The following is a 23,492-nucleotide window of genomic DNA, read 5'->3' as shown; positions in this document are numbered from 1 at the left end:
CAGTTATCCAAAAATATGACGGCTTACTAGTGCCAAAACCAAGGGTTACCATTTTCACGTGAAAATTAGTAAATAACAGTGTTAATTACTAATTTTCATTTTTGCCTCGTTTTCGGTCACAGTAGTCGGACTTTAAGAGTCAGCACTGAGAGGCTTCAACGTCCGGCAAACATCACTCTCACACTATTTCTGAAATATTTTTTATTAGAAGGCCTTATCGAGCAAATTATCCGACGGGAAGATGCATGTCACAGTTTTCTGCAATAGCACTTTCCTTAACGTTGTTTTGGGTATCTTAGAAAAGAATAATCGACCCCGAAAACTTTCGAATCGAAGCTGTTCGTAGCAGACGGACTTTTGATCGGCTGTGGTCTTACACTTTCACAGATATCTTTCAATATAATTCCTTATTCGACAAGTTGTCGGGCAGACAGCCGTACCTCATAATTATTTGTTTTCACTACCACACTCATAAATTTGCTTTGAAGTGTATTAGTGAAGGACAATCGATCCGAACATGTTCGAACCGAGAGAGGAAAAATGGCGGCCGGCCGGACATGTGCTAAAGGTCCGACCACAAGCAGACGGATTTCTTCGGTCGAGACTCACACACTTTCACAAATATCGTTTGATAGAATTCGTAATTCAACAAGTTGCCGGACAGACAGTTGTATGTCACGGTTATATACACATGCGCTCAGCTCCTATTGTTAATTTGCATCGGATTAAAGAACTAGGACCAGAAAAGTTTGGAATTGAAGGATGTTTCGCTCTGGCCGGTGTAACAGTCGCGCATGCGCATTGAGCCCCCACAGTCACGAGGCACATGAAAATGAGTAATTAACGCGTGAAAATTACTATTTTTTTAGTTTTGGCGCTAGTAAGCCGTCAGGAAGCAAGCCAAAACTGAAAATTAGACATTAACACTTGAACATTAGTAATTAACACACGTCATAATTGTAATTTTCTCGTGAGAATTAGTAACTTTCACGGGTTAATTACTAATTTTTAGTTTTGGCGCTAGTAAGCCGTCATACAAACAGGCTAGCCACGAACACAGCTGCGGTGAGCAGCGTCATACGGGCACTGTCGCTGTTGAGGAGAGGGTCGACCGCTGAAATAACTCAGTGGTGTCGACTCGAGATGATTACTGACTGTTCCAAGTCGCGAAAGAGACAGGTAAGATTATTGATCTTAATGTGTCAGTAAGTGGCTGTCTGGGATGTTGAAGAGGAGGAGGAGGAGGAAATAGAGGAGTGTGTGTGTGTGTGTTTTGTGTGTGTGTGTGTGTGTGTGTGTGTGTGTGTTTGTGTGTGTGTGAAATTAATAAACAAGTCCTGTACAACAATATCCAAATGTGTGTCAATGTATTGACCTAAACATCAAAAATAAACTGAAATGTCTGAGCCTGTCCTGACTGACCAAAAATGTCGATCGATATAGCGTCATCAAAGGTGTTTAACGAACAAAAATGATTTATTTGAAATATCATCTTACAGAATTTACATTTTAAACATCATAGAAATGTGTCCATTAGGTTCATGTGCTTCTGGGGTGCGTTGCATAGGCAGAGCGCCACAGAACGTTTGCGAATGTTTTCTATGCAACGCATAGTTTTGTTGTGGCGCTCGCGAGCGTTAGCAAGCGCTCGGTACTATAGCGTAACAATTGCGAACGCTCGCCGAGAATGGTCTAGGAAACGGGGGTTTGCGGGGAGCATTCTGGAGCATTCTGTAACGTACCTGAGAGGTGGCACGCCAAAAACTATTGCACTGTACTGAGCTTTCCGGTTGACTCTCTCTCTCTCTCTCTCTCTTTCTTCCTTTCTTTCTCTCCCTTTCTTTCTCTCTCTCTCACACACACACACACACACACACACACACACACACACACACACACACACACACACACACACACAAACATACACACCCACACACTCGCGCGCGCGCAAACACACATACATACATGTGTGTATTTGCGTGTGTGTGCGTGTGTGTGTGTGTGTGTGTGTGTGTTAGTGTGTGTTTTATGTGTGTGGTGTGTGTGTGTGTGAGTGTGTGTGAGTGTGTGTGTGTGTATAAGGTTGTGCGTGTGTGTATGTGTGTGTGTGTGTGCGTCTGGATGTGTCAGTGTGTGTGTATGTGTCTGGGTGTATGTAAGTGCATGTTTGTGTGTGTGTTCGCGCGCGCGTGTGTGTTTGTCCGTGTGTGCGTTGGTATGTATGTGTGTGTGTGTGTGTTGAGGGTGGTGTGTGTGTGTATGTGTATGTGTTTGTGGTTGGGCATGTGTGTGTGTGTGTATATATATATATGTGTGTGCATACATGTGTGTGTGTGTGTGTGTGTGTGTGTGTCTGTGTGTATTTGTATGCGCGCGCACGCGCGTGTGATTGTGCGAGTATCATGTGTGTGTGTGTGCGTGTGTGTAGTAAGTGTGTGTGTTCGTGTGCGTGTATGTGTGCGTGTGTGTTTGTGTGTGTGTGTGTGCGTGTGTGTACGTGTGTATGTGTGCATGTGTGTGTGTGCGCGTTAGTGTATGTGTGAGTGTCTCTGTGTTTGTGCTTGTTTATGTGTGTTTGTGTATATGTGTGTGTATGTGTGTGTGTGTACGTGTGTGTGCACGTGTGTGTGTGTGCGTGTATGCTAATGTGTGTGAGTGAGGGCGTGCGTGTGCATGTGTGGGTGTGTGTGTATACATGTGTGTGTGTGTATGTGTGTTTGTGTGTGTGCACGTGTGCATAGCCTGCTTTTAGTTATGCGCTATAGAAATCTCCTTTATAAATAAATGCATGTGTGTGTGTGTGTGTGTGCGAGAGTGTTAGCTTGATTGAGTGTGTGTTTGTTTGTGTGTGTTGTGAGTGGGTGTGTGTGCGTGTGTGTGTGTGCGTGTGTGCGTTAGTGTATATGAGTGTCTGTTAAGGGTGGTGTGTGTGTGTGTGTGTGAAAGTATTATGTTCGTGTGTGTGGATGTGTGTGTGTGTGTGTCGGGGGGGGGGGGGGTTGAGGTTGTGTGTGTGTGTGTGTGTGTGTGTGTGTGTGTGTGTGTGTGTGTGTGTTCCTGGGTGAATATATGTGCATGTGTATGTGAGGGTGTGTGTGTGTGTGTCTTGCTTGTTTCACGAGATCGAACTTATGATTGAAAAGGCTGCCGACCCTAAACATTCAGAGAGAGAAGAATGCGTGCAGAAAGTGACCCTTGTGGCTTATTGTGATAAGGCATAAGAGAGAACAAGGAACTTAGTCGATAAATATCGACAGGGGGCGGACAAATGGTTTACATGTGAAATGTGTGTATATGGGTGTGGTTCTGAAACAAACAAACCATGTGAACCCCCCCCATCCCACCGCTCGCGGGCTGAACGACTTTTCCAGAAGAACACCGCGTGTACATAATACACAATTCGATCGCGTAGCACTGCCAATGCACATTTTCGCAACGAAAACCGTGCTACTGTTTCTTGTGTGTTAAATCTGAAAGCAATATAAGTGAACGAACAATTGAAAACTGATATCACGTTACTAAACTCCCAAAAGTAATAAATTACTTCTGACTGCGGTACACAATACGGCAGTCACCTCTGCGAATGCTGTCGAAGAATCTAACCGAAAGTAAACATTCTGGGAATCTACGCGCATCGGCCTTGACGCAAGTTCAATACTGAGCCAATGAGCGCGCCGCGGCGAAGTTGGCCGCTGTAAGTCTCGCAGCGCTGGCTGGCTGAGCGAGTTGCGTGTCCATCCTAATTTAGGTCCAAGCCGCAGTAGGTGCTTGATTTTGGTATTTTGATTTTACATAACATTAAACCTTTCTTGGGGTTCATGGTCATGGCAACAGCCATAATAATATTATATCATGTATAATATTACATTTCAGCATATTTGAATTACATGTCATCATACCAAACTGTCATACATTTTTATTCCTACATCATTCTGATTGATCACAACCAAACCTACTATCAGTGGACACATCCAAATGTAAGCGCCTGTTCTTGACAACTTTTAATCGATCTAAAAATAGCAACTTGCTGGGCCCTTTGCCGCCAACAGACACTGTTTGGCCTGTAGGTAAAATGTACAATGTATTTTCTGATTTGTGCACAAAAGCTTTTTTTCTTTTTTCTTTTTTTTAACATAACAATGTTTAATGTCACTGTATGTTTAAAAGACCATGGTCATATTTGTAAAAAAAATGTTAAATTAGAAAATAAATAACATTTTGGTTCATGATTTTTCCTACACCTGTGCTAAAAATAAGAAATAAAAATGTCGGGTATATAAGTCACTCAAATACAGCTAGGTATGAATGGCTCGGTTTGAGTTTGTTGCAGTTGACCCTGCACAATGCGACATATCATGTTTTTGTTGAACAATTTTGACGTCACCCCTCCCATAGGGTGACGTATTTCACAACTTCCTGTGTTACACAAACTCTGTGATGACCAATTTTGACGTCACCCCTCCCATAGGGTGACGGATTTCACAACTTTCTACAGATGAACAATGTTGCCTTCACCCCTCCCATAGGGTGACGGATGTCACAACTTCCTGTGTACACAAACTGATGACGTATTTCACAACAAAATGGCGCTGCCCATGGTCAACCTCTAAACTATCCGTATAGAATGGGGGCGTCCTCGCCCCCATAATAAGGCATAAGAGAGAAAGAACTCTCTCTGTCTCTTGTCTCTCTTGGCTCTCTCTCTCTCTCTGTGTCTCTGTCTCTGTCTCTCTCTGCTCTGTCTATGTCTGTCTGTCTGTCTGTCTGTCTGTCTGTCTCTCTCTCTCTCTGTCTCTCTCTGCTCTGTCTCTCTCTCTCTCTCTTGTCTCTCTCTCTCTCTCTCTCTCTCTCCTCTCTCTCTCTCTGTCTCTCTCTGCTCTGTCTCTGTCTGTCTGTCTGTCTGTCTCTCTCTGTCTGTCTCTGTCTCTCTCTGCTCTGTCTCTGTCTGTCTCTGTCTCTTGTCTCGCTCGGCTCTCTCTCTCCCTCTCTCTCTCTTTCTCTCTCTCTTTCCCCTCCCCACCACCTTCCTATTTCCGTGTAATGAATTGTGTGGGTGTATTATTTTGTTTGTGTGTGTTTTGGTAGTAAAATACGCTACTGCATGTGTCATTTTGTATTTGCTGCAAGATCGCGTTGTCTGCTTTTTTCACGAGATCGGACAGAGTCAAGTTTTAAAAGGCTGACGTCCACAAAAAGTCAGAGCGAGAAGAATGTGTGCAGATAGTGACACTTGCGTGTTATTGTGATGAGGCATAAAGAGGAAAAGAACTCTCTCTCTCTCTCTCTCTCTCTCTCTCTCTCTCTCTCTCTCTCTCTCTCTCTCTCTCTCTCTCTCTCTCTCTCTCTCTCTCTCTTTCTCTCTCTCTGCCCTCCCCCACCTTCATATCTGCGTGCAATGAAGTGTCTGGGTGTATTTGCGTGTGCGTATGGCAATGGCTGTGTGTGTGTGTGTGTGTGTGTGTGTGTGTGTGTGTGCGTGCTTGTTTGTGTTTATGTGTGTATCACTGTTGGTTTATGTTAATGTGTGTGAGTGAGTGAGTGCGCGCGTGTGTATGTGTGTATGTAAACATATATGTGTGTGTGTTTGTGTGTGTGTGTGTGTATGTGTGTGTGTGTGTTTGTGTGTGTGTGCGTGTGTGTGTGTGTATACGCGCGCGTGTGTGCGGAAGGGCGAGGGGGGCGAGAGAGAGACAGATAGAGAGATCGAGAAAGAGAAAGAAAGGGAGGAAGAGACAGACAGACGAACAGAGAGAGAAAGAGAGAGAGAAAGAGAGAGAGAGAAAGAGAGAGAGACAGAGAGAGAGAGAGAGAAAGAGAGACAGGTAGAGAGATCGAGAAAGAAAAAGAAAGGGAAGGAGAGACAGACAGACGAACAGATAGAGAAAGAGAAAGACAGAGACACGGAGAGAGAGACACGGAGAGAGAGAGAGAGAACTCGAACTCGAACTCGAAAACTTTATTACCGAGGGATGATAGCATTAGGTCCATATGGTCCTTTCTTACAGCTAGTCCCTACTATAATACACACATGAAACAAAGAACAAATATAAAGAATGAAAACATTTAAACAAAAAATCAAATAAAACAAAATTATGTGGGGAAAAGTATAACAAAATAAAAATAAAAAATTCAAAAGTGTGCTTGTTAATGGAAGCATACTATACACTTTCTCTTTCACACACACTCGCACAAATTGTACACCGACTTAGTCGTTAGAGAGGTGCTTTCGGAGCTGTCTTTTAAAAGAAGATAATGACAGACATGACTTGATATTTACAGGTAGTGAATTCCAAAGGAACGCACCAGAATAAGAAAAACTAGTTTTAAACAAATCGATGCGGGGCCTTGACAAGGCAAGGTTATTTCGAGTGTTTGAATAATATGACGGAGATGATTTGAAGAGTTGTATAAGATATGTTGGGGCGTCCTTATAGACGACTTTATACATAAATGAACATTTATTATACAAAAGCTGCTTTTTTAAGCTTAACATCCCAATACTTTTCATCTTTTCCTTTGTAGAAAGAGATGGACTGGGCAGAACTAGTTTAGCAGCTCTACGCTGGAGCGAGTTCAGCTTCTTCAAGTGAACTTCACTACACCCGTCCCATACTATGGAAGCATAATCAATATGGGGTTTTATGTGGGCATTGTAAAATAGTTTCCTTGTGTCTAGATTAATAATGCTTTGTAACTTTGACAAAAGAAACAGGTTTTTAGCAATTTTTTTGCAGATTCCATTGATGTGAGTCTGCCATTTGAGATTATTATCAACAGTAAGTCCCAGTAAACGGTGCTCAGCTACTTGCTCAATGGAGTGCTCATTTAGGGACAGACTCAGAGTCATTTCTGAAAGTTGATGTTTTTGGCGAGTGCTGATTATCATAGACTTTGTTTTAACTGGATTAATAAGCATACGATTTGCAGAACACCACTCAGAAACATCGTTTAGGCTCTGTTGTAATTTGTCTTGAATTTGTGCAGGGCTTTTCCCTGTTGCATGTAAGGTAGTATCATCTGCTAACATATGACACTCAACAGATTCGGACTGTAGGTACAAGGGCAAATCATTTATATACATGCAAAATAATACAGGTCCTAAAACAGACCCCTGTGGCACTCCACATTTCACAGTGCCCTGAGAAGAGTACGTATCGTGTACGTATACAGATTGAACCCTCTCTTTAAGATAAGAGTAAAAAAAAGCGACAGTGCTAGAACTTTTCAAATAACACTTTAATTTCTGTAGAAGGATCTCGTGATCCACGAGGTCAAAAGCTTTTTTTAGGTCCAAGAAAACATCACCAGAAATGTCTAACCTATTGATGGATGAGTACCATGAATCAGTTAATCTGGCAAGGGCAGTGTTACATGAATGTTGAGAGCGAAAACCAGACTGAAGTTGATGCAAGAGATTGTGGTCCTCCAAATAAGTAACCAGATGTTTTTGAACATGCCTTTCAAGAGGCTTAGATAATACAGATAACAAAGATATAGGTCTAAAATCATTTAAGTCTTGAGAACCTTTTTTCTTTGGCAAAGGTATGACTTTCGCTTTTTTAAATTCTTTTGGAAAATCATTGTGTTGAATACATAAATTATAAACATAAGTCAGAGACTCTACTATATAAGGAGTAGACAATTTTAATAATTTATTACTTATTTCATCAAGTCCGGAAGACTTTTTATTTTCTAACCTTGCTATGTACTGGCCAACTTCATGGATGGCCATTATCGGAATAACAAACGCATCCGTGTTTCTTAATTTTTCATCACAGAACATCTGCAAGCGTTCACAACAGGAATGTGGTTCTGTTCCTGGAGATTTTGAGTGAGAATCTACCAGTGATTCAGCAACGGACAAAAAATAATCGTTAAAGTCGTTGGCCTTTATATTCTGAGGAATACTACTATTTTTTGAGGAGTTGCCTTTTAAAAACGTGTTCAGGGCGCGCCAGACTTTTGAAACATCTTTGTTGTTACCCACAAGTTTATCAAAAGAGAGAGAGAGAGAGAGAGAGAGAGAGAGAGAGAGAGAGAGAGAGAGAGAGAGAGAGAGAGAGAGAGAGGAGAGAGAGAGAGAGAGAGAGAGAGAGAGAGAGAGAGAGAGAGAGAGAGAGAGAGAGAGAGAGAGAGCCCGCGCACACGGGCTTTTTACTCCTAAACATTCACCTTTATTGAATGAAATGCAGACCACAACGCGTTTCCACGGACTCGACAAGAAATCTAACTGTCAAATCTGACCACCAAAAAAAAGAAAAGGAAAGGCCCTGCTTCTCCACGTGGGGTACGAAACTCAAACACACACACACACACAGATATCCTGAGGGCCACTGCATACCGTCACCCCTAAAATGTACTCATGGACTGAGCTGTAAGCGATTGGACTCGTCTACTTTTGTCAGTGCGGGTAGGGAGGGCTGTTCCAAGTACAAAGCGACTGTTCGGATGATCGCCCCCAATATACATGCATTGACTCGGCTGTCAGCGAAGAGATGGGTCCATTTACTTGAAAATAGGTAGAGAGGGTAGAATTGAGTTCGCCGCGAACAGTTCGCCGCGAACATAGCGTTTCCTACAACATGAAAACTGTGTGTCTCTTCGCGAACAGATCGAAACGCTCTATGCAACGCACCTCTGGTCAGGCTTTTGCATGCAATAAGATCATCACGCTACTCGGATACATGCCAAAAATCAATATCCTGACATCTTCCTGTGCATAATAGAATTTTTATTTTGAATTAATCTCTGGCCACTGATGACAAATTCAGTGTGAAATCAAAATCTGCACAGGAATCAGTCGAGATATCCATTGTCGGTATGTGTTCAAGTGGAGAATTGTTCTGATCCCATATTTAAAACAAGTTTGTGTGAAGCGATATACACACATTTTAGTCAATCTGTAGGCATCAATAACACACAAAATCATCGGCGAGACTAGCCCTAACCCTAACCCTAACCCTAAGACTGCATTCAGATAGTCTCGGCTTAACTTCCCCGAAGACCGAGACGGGTCACGCTCGTCTCCGCGAAGCATGCACACATTAATTAAAATCGACCTATTTCCTTTATTCTGAGCGCGTTTTTCAAGTAAACATAACGTATCTATATATAATTCAAGATTCAGTGATTTTTTCATCTGTGAGGAAAACTCGTTTGTAATGTCAACTTTAATGAGCAAACTAAATAACTAATTGTTAAGCTTCCGAGCTGAAATGCAATCCCAAAGTCCGGCCTTCGTCGAAGATTGCTTCAAGTTCAACAAATGTTCAGTAAATTTGGTTAAAAAATGAGGGTGTGACAGTGCCGCCTCAACAATCACTAAAAGCCGGATATGACGTCATCAAAGACATTTATTAACACACACACCCATCCAAACACACACACACACACACACACACACACACACACACTCACACACACACACACACACACACTAACACACACACACACACACCATGACCCTCGTCTTGATTCATCTTCTATGTTAAAACATTTAGTCAAAACTTGATAAGGAAAGAGGAAAAGTCTTGGCTCAATCTAAGATAGCGAAACCGAGCTGTTTGTCAGGATGGTTGGTTGGTTGGTTTTTGGGGTTTAATGTCTCTTCAGCAGATGCTAGCTGCTATTCGAGACCGATGCAGTTATTTTCTTTTCCCTTCATATGGCAAGTTCTACGTTTCAGACTATTTACATTCAAATCTATCACTGTAAAAGAAGGTTCTAAAAATTAATAATTTTCACTTCTGGTACTTTAAATCTTGTAAAAAATCTTGATCTCTTTTAAAAAGTTAAAAATCTTGTCCGGGGGAACATCCCGGAGTGTGTCAGGAGAATGACTGTACGAACGACACACCATTTTGAGTAGGGGAAGGTTGTCTAATATGGACCACGTTTTGTTTCTTGCTGATAACTAGCTTGTTTTCTTGCAATGAAGTTTCATTTTGTGTTTGGTAGTTCTTTTCCCTTCGGTTAACCATTAGGCCTAATTAGTGAATAAGCTTTGATAGCCATGAAGCAAACATGAAATTCACAACTTGGCGCCTGATATGGACCAGTGAAAAGGCTTTCACGAAACACTTGAAAAAGCCCCCAATACTTCAAAATAACATGATGCCACTTTGTGTGTAAGTCAGACTAATTCAAATATACCTTAGGGATTATAAACCGTGGCAGATTATTTGTAGAGGCAAACAGGCAATTAAAGAAGTTTTTTTGAAATCAAAATTTGATGATAACCCTGCAGGCATGAACAGATGGAATGTGTATTTTTACAACCTGAACTGGAAACAGATTTTTGATAAGTGTTTTAAACCAACTAAGGACACACGGTTAAGATAGTTCAAGACCAGATTGCCTCATCGCATTCTTGGTGTTGCTATAGCCGGTTATTTGTTCAAAAGATTTTTGACAGTCCCCTTTGTGCCTTTTGTAAAAATGAAAATGAAACAATTTCCTATATATTTTGGTACTGCCCGCTTAGTCGAAAATGTTGGACTGATTTGGACGATTTGTTAAACAGAAGTGGTATTTACCGCGCAAATGTTCTTTTTACAGAAGAATGTGATTTGTTTGGGTGTATGAACAATGTTAAGGTAGATGCGGTTTGGGATTTTATCATTTTGTTTGGAAAGTTTTATATTTATAAGAGTAAGTTACAAGAGACAAGGCCACTGTTAGAACTATTTTTAAGAAATTTGAAATACAGATTTGAAATAGAAAAATATTCCAGTTTCAATGCTGGTAACATTACCAAATTTGTAGAATTATGGTCCCCATATGAAGAGTTGGTTAGGTAGTACGCTAGGTTGTGCAGAGATGTGATGATTTGTGTATATATATATGTCTTTTTTTGTTTTTGCTTGGATGTTTTTTTGTGTGTTTTTTGTTGTTTGTTTGACTGTATTATTATCTGACTGTATTATTATTATTAAGCAGGTAGTACGTTCATAATGTCCTCAATGTTTGCTCGTGTTGTATTTGTAAAAAATAAATAAGTGTAAATGACAAAAATGTTAAAAAAAATAAATATATATGCCTTAGATTTATCTTTTTCGGGTTGATGAGAGCATTATTTGAAGCAAAACAGGAAACTACAGAAGCTAATCTAGACTGAAAATAAATTAAATTCTCAACTTCCACGAAAAGAAGACTATTTGATTTTATGTTTATTCTCGGGGGCAAGTTATAGATTATTTTCAGCAAGCTTCTTAATGAAATAATGAAAATAGCCTTTAGCTTTTATTTTCTTCGATTTGTAGAAGGTGGTCCAACACTATGGAACACCAAATAGGCCATGTCCCCGCGGAATTCCGCGTGGACTTTCGAGTGGAAAGCTAGCAGTAACAGAGTCGCGTTACCCCAAAGTCAAGGGATCTATTAATCCCGTTTCGCCGTTATCCCATTTCGCCCCCATCCCATTTTGCGAAATTTTACAAGCCAAGCGTCATTTTACTTCCGTGTCATGTACCATTAGATCCACGTCCCATTTTGGCGCAATCCCGTTTCGCCGTTATCCTAGTTCGCCCCCATCCCATTTTCGCGACATTTCACAGGCCAAGTGTTATTTTACCACCATGCCGGGTACCATTAGCTCCACCTCCCATTTTAGCGCAATCTCGTTTCGCCGTTATCCCATTTCGCCCCCATCCCATTTTCGCTACATTTCACAGGCCTAGTGTCATTTTACCACCGTGTCATACCACTAGCGCCACATTCCATGTTGTCGCCATGCCGTTTTGCCGTCATCCCATTTCGCCGCCATCCCTATTTCGCGACATTTTGGATTGTGGCAAAATGAGATTTTGCGTAAACGGAATGTCTCCCTAGTTGAATGACGCAGTATAGTAGCATAGTGTGAGGCTTGGCAAGAAGAATAAAACAAAAATGGGATGGTTGCCAAATGGGATGGTGTCAAAATGGGATGACGCGCTATTGTTATGACACGGTAGTAAAATGACGCTTTGGCTTGTGTATTGTCGCGCCAATGGGATGGGGCAAAAAATGGGACGGCGGCAAAACAGGATTGCACCAAAATGGGATGTGGATCTAGTGGGGCGGCGAAACGGCATGGCGGCCAAATGGGATGGTGTCAAAATGGGATGTCGCGCTATTGTTATGACATGTTAGTAAAATGACGCTTGGCTTGTGAAATGTCGCGAAAATGGGATGGGGCAAAAAATGGGACGGCGGCAAAATGGGATTGTACCAAAATGGGATGTGGATCTAAAACCACCCCCATCACTAAGCGTAGAGGCTCTAAACAACAAATATTAATAATAATAAAGTAGATGTGTACTGCCGGGCAGTACATACCCCAAGCGAAGTCGTCCATCTGTGTGTACATGATTCTCTCTCTCTCTCTCTCTCTCTCTCTCTCTCTCTCTCTCTCTCTCTCTCTCTCTCTCTCTCTCTCTCTCTCTCTCTCTGTCTTAAAATGTGTCATCGATGACGTGTTTTCATACTTGCTAATGCGGCAGGCTAATCATGACGTCAAATTGAAACTTCTTGAAGTCTCTCAGAAAGGGACATGAAAACCATGTGGGGGTTACTGGTTTGGGCTGAAAAAAAACCCAACTCCACCTAAAATTCAAGCGCCTATGGGGCTGAATTATGCAGCATAAATTGTGAAACATCAGGATATCTCACACTTTCAATTCTGCCATCATGTCAAATCTGACAACAAACCTACCCACAAAATGTCATAAATATCGGTGTAGAATTGAGACTTAACGGTTTTTAACTGCCAAAAATAAGTTTTTTTGACTGGAATAGTTTGTCTTGAAATTCAGTTTGGGACAACGGACCCACCCACTAAATTTCATAAAGATAGGTGAAAATTTAAATGTAACGGTTTTTAACTGCCAAAATTATGTTTTTCTTCTGGAAAAGTATGGAGTGAAAATCAGTTGGGGACAACGAACCTACCCACAAAATTTCATAAATATCGATGAAGAATTGAGATTTAACGGTTTTTAACTGCCAAAAATAAGGTTTTTTGTCTGGAAAAGTATGTCTTAAAATTCAGTTTGGGACAACGGACCCACCCACTAAATTTCATAAAGATAGGTGAAGAATTGAAATTTAACGTTTTTTAACTGCCAAAATTATGTCTTTCTTCTGGAAAAGTATAGAGTGAAAATCAGTTGGGGACAACGAACCTACCCACAAAATTTCATAAATATCGGTGAAGAATTGAAATTTAACGGTTTTTAACTGCCAAAATTATGTTTTTCTTCTGGAAAAGTATGGAGTGAAAATAAGTTGGGGACAACAAACCTACCTTTAAAATTTCATAAGAATCAGTGAAGAAATAGGTTTTAACGATTTTTTAACGGCCTTTAAATCATTGGTGATGTCATCATAACCCAGTCGTTGTAGTTGTCGTCGTAGTTGTTGGTGTTGTTGTTGTCATGTTCGTTGTCGTGATTGTTGTTGTTCTCGTGTTGTTGTTTTTGTTGTTGTTGTTGTTGTTGTTGTTGTTGTTGTTGTTGTCGTCGTCGTCGTCGATGTCATTTGTTGTTGTTGTTGTTATCGTCGTCGTCGTCGTCATCGTCGTCGTTGTCAGAGGTTATTTCTAAAGATTTCATTGATAGTCTTTGTTCTCGTCACCAAGACTTGCTAAGAACAAGCTTGGAACAGCAAGAGTTCCAAGAACAAGATTAGAACAACTCATTACATCATTACCAGTACGTCATTTGTATTTAGAACACACTTTAGAAAAAAAACTCTTCAGCTACAAACCAGTCACCCTCACATGTCGGAGGTGTTTGTCTAAACCACTTACTGAAATGTTTTGAGGTTTAATGACCATACACATGTTGAACCGGTGAGTGTCTTCCGCTGCTTAATTCGCAAATAACTATTTTATTAAAGTCCGCTTGAAACGCTCAAAGATGAAATTCCATGTTAAAAAGTGACAAAAGTTTCACATTTTCCCGTTGTAACAGCTTCCGATGATATTATATGAAAATTCTGATCCTCTGAGAGGATTCCCCGAAACAAAATCAGTTTGTACGCCTAATTTTAATAGAATTGTCCAAACAGTGTCGCTAATATTGTGCTAAAAGATGAATTCTAGAACAATGTTCACAGACAGACACCACTTGGCAAAAAAATTTTCAGTGCTGGGAGATGAAAAAAAAAACTACCTCGCTACGCGCGGGCTTCGCCCGCGCTCCGCTTGGATAAAAGGCATGCATTACTTTGTGGAATGCAATATTTTTACATTTTTACATTTTTTACAAATCGCTGTTTTAGGTTCGACGTGATTTGTAAAATGTGTTTACATGTTTACAAATCACGGGTTAACAGTGGTCCATGTTAGGCAACCTTCCCCTACTTTACTCCGTGTTGTCTAGATTGGGACGTCAAGGACTGTCGCCTCTTGGCAAGGCGCCAGAAGGTGTGTTTCACATTCAGTGTGTGCTATCCTAGTCGGGAATGTCGGTGGGCTGTTTGTGTAATTCGTGGTTTCAAAGCACTGTGCTAGATTCCCTCAGTTAACTGTGACAGAAAAAGTGCGTTTTCAACTGCCCATGGCTTTAATTCAGTACAAGGAAGCTGAATACCCTCAGCTAGCTATGACACATTCTGTGTGTATTTAACTACCTGTGGCGTACAGGCGCGCGGTAACGAAAAACACGCCCCGGCGTTGACTACCAAAATCGTTTAAAAAAAACCCACACACCATATTTTTCAATCAAACAAAGACGGCCGAACAGGACATTAATCACCTGCGGATGTGAACGACTGTGAGTGTTGCTGTGCAACCTCTTAAACTAACTTACACAGAATAATCCTGCTTTCGTCACCATGGCAACTTTAAGGCTTAACATAAAATTTAGAACACACGTAAAAACAACATATGAAATGAGTCGCACGTCCAGTCTGCCTCAAAAGGTTTACAGTACTTCTTCTTCTTCTTCTTCTGCGTTCGTGGGCCGAAACTCCCACGTACACTCGTGTTTTTGCACGAGTGGAATTTTACGTGTATGACCGTTTTTACCCCGCCATTTAGGCAGCCATACGCCGCTTTCGGAGGAAGCATGCTGGGTATTTTCGTGTTTCTATAACCCACCGAACTCTGACATGGATTACAGGATCTTTTACGTGCGCACTTGGTCTTGTGCTTGCGTGTACACACGAAGGGGGATAAGCCACTAGCAGGTCTGCACATAAGTTGACCTGGGAGATCGGAATAATCTCCACACTTAACCCACCAGGCGGCCGCGGCCGGGATTCGAACCCTCGACCTTCCGATTAGGAGGCCGACGTCTTACCACCCCGCCACAACGCCCGTCGGTTTACAGTACGATTTGAATCTTCTCTCGAAAAAGGTAGTTCTAACCATATGGAACACACTTGCAAAAGCATTTAACAGCAACCCCCCGCGGGTTAGGGGGAGTCCCATATTGGTTGGGACGAGAAAGAATTTACCTGATGCTACCCAGCATGTCGTAAGAGGCGACTAACGGTTCTGTTTCTCCTTTTACCCTTGTTAAGTGTTTCTTGTATAGAATATAGTCAATGTTGGTAAAGATTTTAGTCAAGCAGTATGTAAGAAATGTTAAAGGCACAGTAAGCCTCCTGTAAACCATCACAGAGCTCCCCGAGCGTCTAAATACAGTACAAGCATACTTCCATTTGAACGCTCACCGAACGGGAACATCCTGGATCCTTTCTGTCGAGCGTGAGACATTTTCAAAGAATTTATTTTCGTGGACTTGTAACGCTACAACAATGGCGCCTCGTTTTTGCGCAAGACCTAACTTTTAAAATCTAAATAATAAATTGACAGCTTGTTATGTACACAAACATTCTTTAATCATAAAAGAATTCGTTTTTCATCAAGACAAGATCAGAACAATTCGAAGTTGTGAAAGTTTAAAAAAAGAAAAGCCCGGAAGCAGGGTCACGCAAGGGTCGTAGCAGACGACGGCCCGGTTTATCAGTGCAAATCGCCGTTCCTCTCAACAGTCAAAAGCCATCGCTAGAGTTCTTGTGAACCACATCCGTTGTTTCGTGCATAAAAAACGTGCTATTGTAGATAAGCTCACGTCGAGTCGCATTCAAATGACTAACTATGACGACTGCATTGTGAAAAGGGGGAAAACCGGATCACACGGGTTCACGATGGCTCAGGGGTAAGATAAACCACGCAAAAATAAATTCTTTGAAAATTGTTCGCTCTTTACGGAGGGCACCTAGGATGTTCTCAATTGGCGAGTGTTTAAATGAAAGGGTGTTGGTACTGTGTGTAAAAGCCTGACCGTATCTGTGATGGTTTACGGGAGGCTTACTCTGCCTTTAAGTCCTTTGTACTGGAAACTTGCATTCTCCCAGTAAGGTCATATATTGTACTACGTTGCAAGCCCCTGGAGCAATTTTTTGATTAGTGCTTTTGTGAACAAGAAACAATTAACAAGTGGCTCTATCCCATCTCCCCCCTTTCCCTTATCCCATCTCCCCCCTTTCCCCGTCGCGATATAACCTTGAATGGTTGAAAACGACGTTAAACACCAAATAAAGAAAGAAAGAAAGATTTAACAGCATTAAGTGACACAGTTTGTTTTAATGGCTATTTAGCTTGCGTAAACCACACACCATGTTTCGTGGTTAATTTTACCCCTGAGCCATCGTGGACATGTGTCACACACTTTCCTATGCAGAAAAGTCGTCTGCTACGGGAAACACGACCTTGCGTGAACTGCTTCCGAGCTTTCAAAACTTCGAGTTGTACTGATCTTGTCTTGATGAAAAAAGAAATATTTTATGATTTAAGAATGTTTGTGTTACAAGCTGTCACTTTATTATTTTGAGTTCAAAAGTTAGTTCTAGCGCCAAAACGAGGCGTCCGATTGTCGTATTAGACAATCCGGCTGGCCACGCAACAATAAATTCTTTGAAAAATGCCCGCTCTTTACGGAGGGCACCTAGAATGTTCTAAAGCGGTGAGTGTTTAAACGAAAGGGTGTTTGTACTGTGTGTAAAAGTCGGACAGTGTCTGTGACCAGAAACTGATGGTTTACGTGAAGCTGTGTGTGCCTACTAACAGTTAAACAATGGTTGATCGTTACATTTTTTTTCTTCTAATCCCGACATAGGTTTATGTCGAGTCGATTTTGTTTAGGACACCCTTATATATCAATTGTTGCCGCGTGATCCTTGAGGAAGAAATCCTCAATCACAAAGCCAAAACTCTCATGGTGTGGAAACTTCCTTTAAAATATCAGAGGAATGTGTTATGTAACTGAGGCGGATGTGTGTGTGTGTGTGTGTGTGTGTGTGTGTGTGTGTGTGTGTGTGTGTGTGTGTGTGTGTGTGTGCCAAGGTTAAAGTCAAAATCATTATCCGCAGTTGAAAAACAACCCACGATCAATAACTGTCTGATTAAATAAATAAATAAAACACACGTTTTGTCAAGTTTTGACTTAGTGTTTTCAGAAAGTTCGGGAATCTATACTAAGGATAAGGGTAAGGGTAAGGTGGCATAATGTATAGTCCTGTGAGGTTACCCTCATGGAACGTCGGACTGCTTTCTCACTGAGGAAAGCAAGCTGCCACACTACCCGTCATAAACAAAACAACTTGGCAGATACGGTTGAGTGCAGATCTTTGTGATGAGGCCGTTTGTTGTAAAAGCAATTATATGACTGGAAATACCATCCATTCTTCCACCATATTCTGCAAACAGATTGGTTTTATATTAAGTAGTGTCTATACTGTGGAACCTTCAATACAGACACCCCCCACAATCAAATTCACAACAAGGTTCCTTGTGACGGGTTTTAAAACATTTCCAGAAGATTGCATAACATCTGCGTTAAAATCTGTGATAATCCACAATGGTACTCGGAGTACGTCTCGTATTTAGGCATACAATCCTGAACGTTTCAAACCAACTCAATCTGTCATTACTGAAATACAGTCCTTTTGTCATGATACCCCTCAAAAATGACACAAAAAACCTCCCCGTTATGACCGCTCATGCGATCGGCACCTGCATTAGTAGGAATGGCATTACGCAAAATAGCAAAACTGAGCAACCAGTTCTGGATAGTTAGTTGATTTGGCTTTCACCTCGTTGGTAAAAGTTGCCTTTTAATTTTTATTTACGTTTTTGTCAGGTTGATTTTGGGGGTACCCTTACTTCGGCGCCAGTCACTAGACCCCGTAAACGAAATCATTGATCTGAAAAGTGTGCCAGATAGCCAAGTGAAGACCTTTTAATGGCCTTAACAGTTTGAAATAATTGACACGGGAATAACTGTTTTAATTTAGGTACAAAAATGGGTGTAACAATTTGTATTCCAAGTTTATATTATTTGTTTGCGTCAAGGGAAATAACTCCTTAAAAATAAAGAGTATAGAACGGGGTTGTGTCCCTTAACCTGTCTCAGGCATATCGACAAATCTGCACAGTAAATCAACATTGAATCTGCATGTCGTTAGTTGACTTGAGCAAGGTGAGGATAATTTATTTGCTGTTCCCCTTGAAATGAAGAAAACCGAATACAATTCAAGAAGTAAGAGAAACAACAAATACAAAGTTAAAAGATTGAGACAAAAAAACAAGGGTAAAAAAACAAGGGTAAAAAAACAAAGGTAAAAAAACAAGGGTAAAAAAACAAAGGTAATAAAACAAGGGTAAAAAAACAAGGTTAGCCTTTTGGGAGATTCGAACTCGTGACCCGAACACATTTTTACCGTGCACACGCTATAGCAGGGCTGTGTAACAGCGTGTTGTGCATATTTAGCCGGGGGAAAAAAACTGTTTTATTCATTGTTCTCCTTTTTTATTCAGCCGACAGGAATCGTATCTCTGGAAACGGAAACAGGGCTGGAGTCTCGGTAGAGCCTTGGTCGAGTCCAGGAACATCCGACTACACTATGCATCATGGCTTCGCTGCTTCCAGGTTTGTGGCTGGTTCATAGTCCTTACTCAACTGAAAGCACCAACATAGACGTAGATGCTTAGACGTACAACTTTATTCTCTCTTTTAAAAAAAGGGCGGGGATTCGGGTGGGTTTGGGGAGGCGACGTTTAACAGACGCAGATGCATAGCGAGACATTCAACTTTATTCTCTTTTCTTAAAACGGGTTGGGATTCGGGCGGGTTTGGGGAAGCGAAGTTTCACAGAGAAATATGTACTTTCTACAAATATCAAGCTAGCAGTGTCTCACTGTATGCAATCCAACAGATACACAATACCAAGTAAACGAGCTGAGATGCACTTTTCAGGTAGCAGCGACTAATTCCAGAAGAAAACCGTTTGTTATCGACCATTGGTGTTAAAATAAACATGTTGATTAAGCCTATGTAAAAGTTCAGTCTCCTGAGTTTATCGTTGGGAAATTTGATTAACCAAAGATTCAAGGATCAAGTTTGTCTCAGTGGCCCGATCGCAAAATCCAAATCATATCAGACAATCACAGCCAAGCTTGGCTATGCTTGTGTATGTGTTGGTCTTCTCTATGTTAAAATCATATTTTGCTTTCATTGTTCTGTTTATAGCACAATCCCGTCATCGCGAATGTGCCATGTGCCTGGGGGTGTTCACGTCACCGAGAATCCTACAGTGCTTCCACACGTTCTGTGTGGGCTGCCTGAAACAACTGGTCCGCAAACACGTAAAGTCCGGGTCGTTCCCTTGCCCGACCTGCAGGACCTCGGTCCAGATCCCAGCGGGGGGCGTGGACAAGTTCCAAGTCAATTTCTACATCCAGGCTGAGGTAGAAGGTCTGCGATCAACGTCTGGAAAAGTTGCCACGTGCGAGATGTGCGGCAAAGGTTCGGCCAGCCACAAGTGTAGCGATTGCGACCAGCTTTCCTGCGACGCCTGCACGGCGATCCACGCCTCCATCAAGGCGACCAGGTCCCACACTGTGCTCAACCTGCAACAGGCCTCGGGAAGCCTGCCCGGCCTGACAGTCAGCAAAGAGCGCTTCTGCAAAACCCACAAAGACGAAAAGATCCGGTTTTTCTGCACCCAATGTTCTGCTGTCATCTGCCGAGACTGCAAGCTGACGTCGCACGAAGGTCACATCAGCACCGATCTGTCGGAAAAGAGCGCTGAGGCGAAATCGTTGATTCTTCAAGTCACCAACAGGGCGCACAACTATCTGGAGCCTAAGTTGAGAGCAGCGCTGCAAACCGCCACGAGTCACAAAGCGGCAGCGCAGACAAACCAGAAGGAAATGGAAAGCACACTTGAGCGACGCGCGGAGGAGCTAAAAAGAGAGATTGACGGGAGCCTGGCAGAGGCCAAGGAAAAGCTCAGCCAAGAAGCCAGCGATGTGGCCCGCGTTGCCTCGCAGTGCATAAATCACATGACACAAGAATTAACATCTTTTGTCAGTTTCACGGAGCATGCGCAGCGCGTTGCTGAGAGCGGATGTGACGCAGATGTCTTGGAAATCCCTAACGAAATGAAGCAGTTTTTCGGCGTTGCGAGCGATGAGGCTTGTGCCCAACCATACGGGGGTTCCTTCCAGGAGTACTTTGGCATGCAAATTCATTCAGAGGAAGGACAGTACAGAAGATCCCAGCTTCCTCAGGGGAATGCAGGTTGGAACGCTGACGTGGGACAAACAATGGAGTCAGCTGTATCCGCCTCCAAGCTGAAGTCGTTCACCAGCGAAGAATGGAATACAGTCATCCAGCTTGAAGAAGCTGAGGAAAAGGCACAGTGCTGTGACTGTTCTTGCAAGTACAACAAAGATTTGGACTGCTGTCCAGAATGCGGCGCCCAAAACGAATGTGCAAACGCATCTGGTTACGGCAGACGCGCCAGGAGCTATGGTTACGGTGAATATATCCCTGGCGCCACCTACGGGCAGTGTCAGAACTGTTGCACGATGTATGACGGTAACAATGGATGTCCAGGTTGCGGCGCACAGCATGCTGGTTCACACAGTGACCCCCTGACCACCATCAAAACCGCCATTCCTCACTTCATTGGTCACGTGACCAGATCTCACCCCTCGCAAGAGCGGGCAGCGCCTGGACAGCAGAAAACAATCAGCACAAAAAGTTACTGCAGCGAGATTACCAGTGAGATTGGCGCCATTCAAATGTTGCTGTCCGGAAGGCAGACAGGGTGGGAACAAGGGCAAAGCTTGCCTGATGAAGTCTCGGAGATGGGCTGGCAGATGCAGTCGCTCCAGTCTGCTTGGCAGACAGAAGAAGAATACTGAAACTAAGATCACTTAATGTGTGAACTCATAGATTCATGCTCTCTTTACAGAAGTTGTGTGTTAAGTCTGTGGACACTTTTGGCTTTGTTTGGTGGTTTAGTTGTTTGGGAATCAATAATCTAAATGGTCTGGACAGAGTCATGATAATGTGCAAGATTATGACTGACTGCGCTGCAAGAAAGAAGAGTGGTGCAAAAGACTGGGGTGACTGCGAATTACAAGACACACAGTGTACTTGCTCACTTCTACGAACGTTTGCTATCCCGCAGATTGTTCCATGTACCAAAAATAAGAACTGTCAGTGCTAGGAAGAGTTTTAAACAATGTTTAATTAAACTCTTAAAACAAACACTACATTTTCTATTCTGCGATCATTATGCTGCTGATAATTTCGAGTATATAGTTGTACATTTCTCCTGTTGTAGTAGTTGATTTTTGAGATGAATTGACCGTGGGTTTTTCGTATGAGTTGTTTACATCTTAATGGCGAGAGTGCTATGCATTGAGGTGTTCAGTCCTGAACAGTTTTTTTTTATTAGGTAATGTTATTATAGATTTTAATGTAAATAATGTTGTATTTTCTATATGCACAACCACTGTAATTTCGTATGCTTGAAATAACACAGTTAATATTCGATTTGCTTTGATTTGTCTTATCCCCGTTTTATGTTTTATATTTTTAATGTTGTTATGTGTTGCTGGTTTTTGAGGGTCACAGCATTCATTTCTTACCTTACATCATTTTATCTAGTTGTTTATTCGGACATTTGTACATGACCACTATACGCATTTATATATCCCACGTGTTTTCTGGCGACAGCCATTGCGTAAAGCTTATAATTATAACCGGCCAGCGGGGGTTGGGGGGAGGGGAGGGGGAGGGGGGGGGGGTGGCAGCAAAGGGATGGTTGGGAAAGAAAACAACAACAACAACATCATCAACAACAACATCAACAACAACAAAACCAAAGAGGGAAACACATTTCTTGAAGGTTAATGGAGGAACCAATAGTCGTGGAAGATCATCATTATAGGCAATCGGCAACACGATTATAAGTGTTTGAAGACACGGAGGAAAACGTCGCAGAGCTGCCAAACTTGTTTACGGTGGGGGAAAGGTCACGCTGCCCCCAAATGAGCGAAATCTTCCTGGCAAATCCTGGTAACATCCGTTTTGGTGAAAGACTTATGTCTAGAACGTTGTCTTCGTTGATCACACGAGACTGATGGCTTGCAGTGATGCGTTGTCTGGAAAGAAGGCAGCAGCTATACTCACTTTTTGTTTAAAAATGTGCTCACTGAAGGCTTAAATACATGAATGCGTAACCAAGTGCCCAAATTACAAATAAACGAGTGAATCACAGGTTTGAAAGATAACTGGGTTTTTTTTTGTTCAAGACGGTGTTTTGGAGAATATGATGGTTATGTGTGTGTGTATGTGTGTGTGTGGGTGTGCGTGTGTGTGTGTGTGTGTGTGTGTGTGTGTGTGAGTGAGTGTGTGAGTGTGTGTGTGTGTGTGCGTGTGTGTGTATGTGTGTGTGTGTGTGTGCGTGTGTGCGTGTGTGCTTCTGTTTGTCTGCCTGTCTGTATGTTTGTCGAATTGCCTCTTACAATAGTGCAGTACAAAGACATTCTGTTAAATATCAAATCCCGGCAGGGTGAATAAAGGGAGACTACGCGGCATTTACAATTTCCAAAGAGCATACGTAGTTGTTTCGCTTGGTTGAAAGAACTTTCCCTTCTACGTGAGCGAGTCAGAGAGTCAAAAGACACATTTTATTGCAATTCAGTCAACTGGGGGTTTGCAATTACACAGATTCTGTGATTGTTAAGATAGCCTTAATTCGGTTTTAGCTCACATTTGCCTGAACAGGTTTTCCAAATGACATCGGTTTGATATCGAATGCAACGTCCCTGACAAACCGCATAAAGTTTCGCTGGCAGAACTAAAAGGATGTGTATATCTGTCGGATAGGTGTGTAAATGTTTTGACTGCTTATAAAGACCCTTAGCTGCGACAAAAAGGTAAACCTTTGCTTTGACAGTGAGTGCTATGAGCGGAACATAATCTTTGTTATCATACGAAGGTTTCCATATTTATCCTGATTAGTAGCCTAAGCTGTTCATGAACCTTAACTCACTGAGTATCATAAATGAGAAACTAACCGTAGATATAGTTGTGATGTTTGCTTTATTGCAAATAATTGACACAAAATGTGTTTAAGCTCACCAAGTATAGATAGGTCTGCAATTAACCCTATTGTTTAATACAAATACGGCATGATATTTAATT

At 42.0% G+C, this 23,492-nt stretch overlaps 1 protein-coding gene across 1 annotated transcript; it reads left to right on the top strand.

The window, feature by feature from the left end:
* The first annotated feature begins 1,070 nt into the window (after positions 1–1,070).
* Positions 1,071–22,052, top strand: LOC138961740 (E3 ubiquitin-protein ligase TRIM56-like). The gene is made up of 3 exons (XM_070333411.1): positions 1,071–1,179; positions 18,806–18,917; positions 19,518–22,052. The coding sequence occupies exons 2-3, from the start codon at positions 18,899–18,901 to the stop codon at positions 21,197–21,199; spliced, it is 1,701 nt and encodes a 566-aa protein (XP_070189512.1). The 5' UTR covers positions 1,071–1,179; positions 18,806–18,898; the 3' UTR covers positions 21,200–22,052.
* Positions 22,053–23,492: the final 1,440 nt, after the last annotated feature.

Source organism: Littorina saxatilis, linkage group LG3 (genome assembly GCF_037325665.1).
Source record: "Littorina saxatilis isolate snail1 linkage group LG3, US_GU_Lsax_2.0, whole genome shotgun sequence".
Taxonomy (NCBI): domain Eukaryota; kingdom Metazoa; phylum Mollusca; class Gastropoda; order Littorinimorpha; family Littorinidae; genus Littorina; species Littorina saxatilis.
Note: the sequence above shows the minus strand (reverse complement) of the source record. Positions and strands in the feature narration are given on the sequence as shown.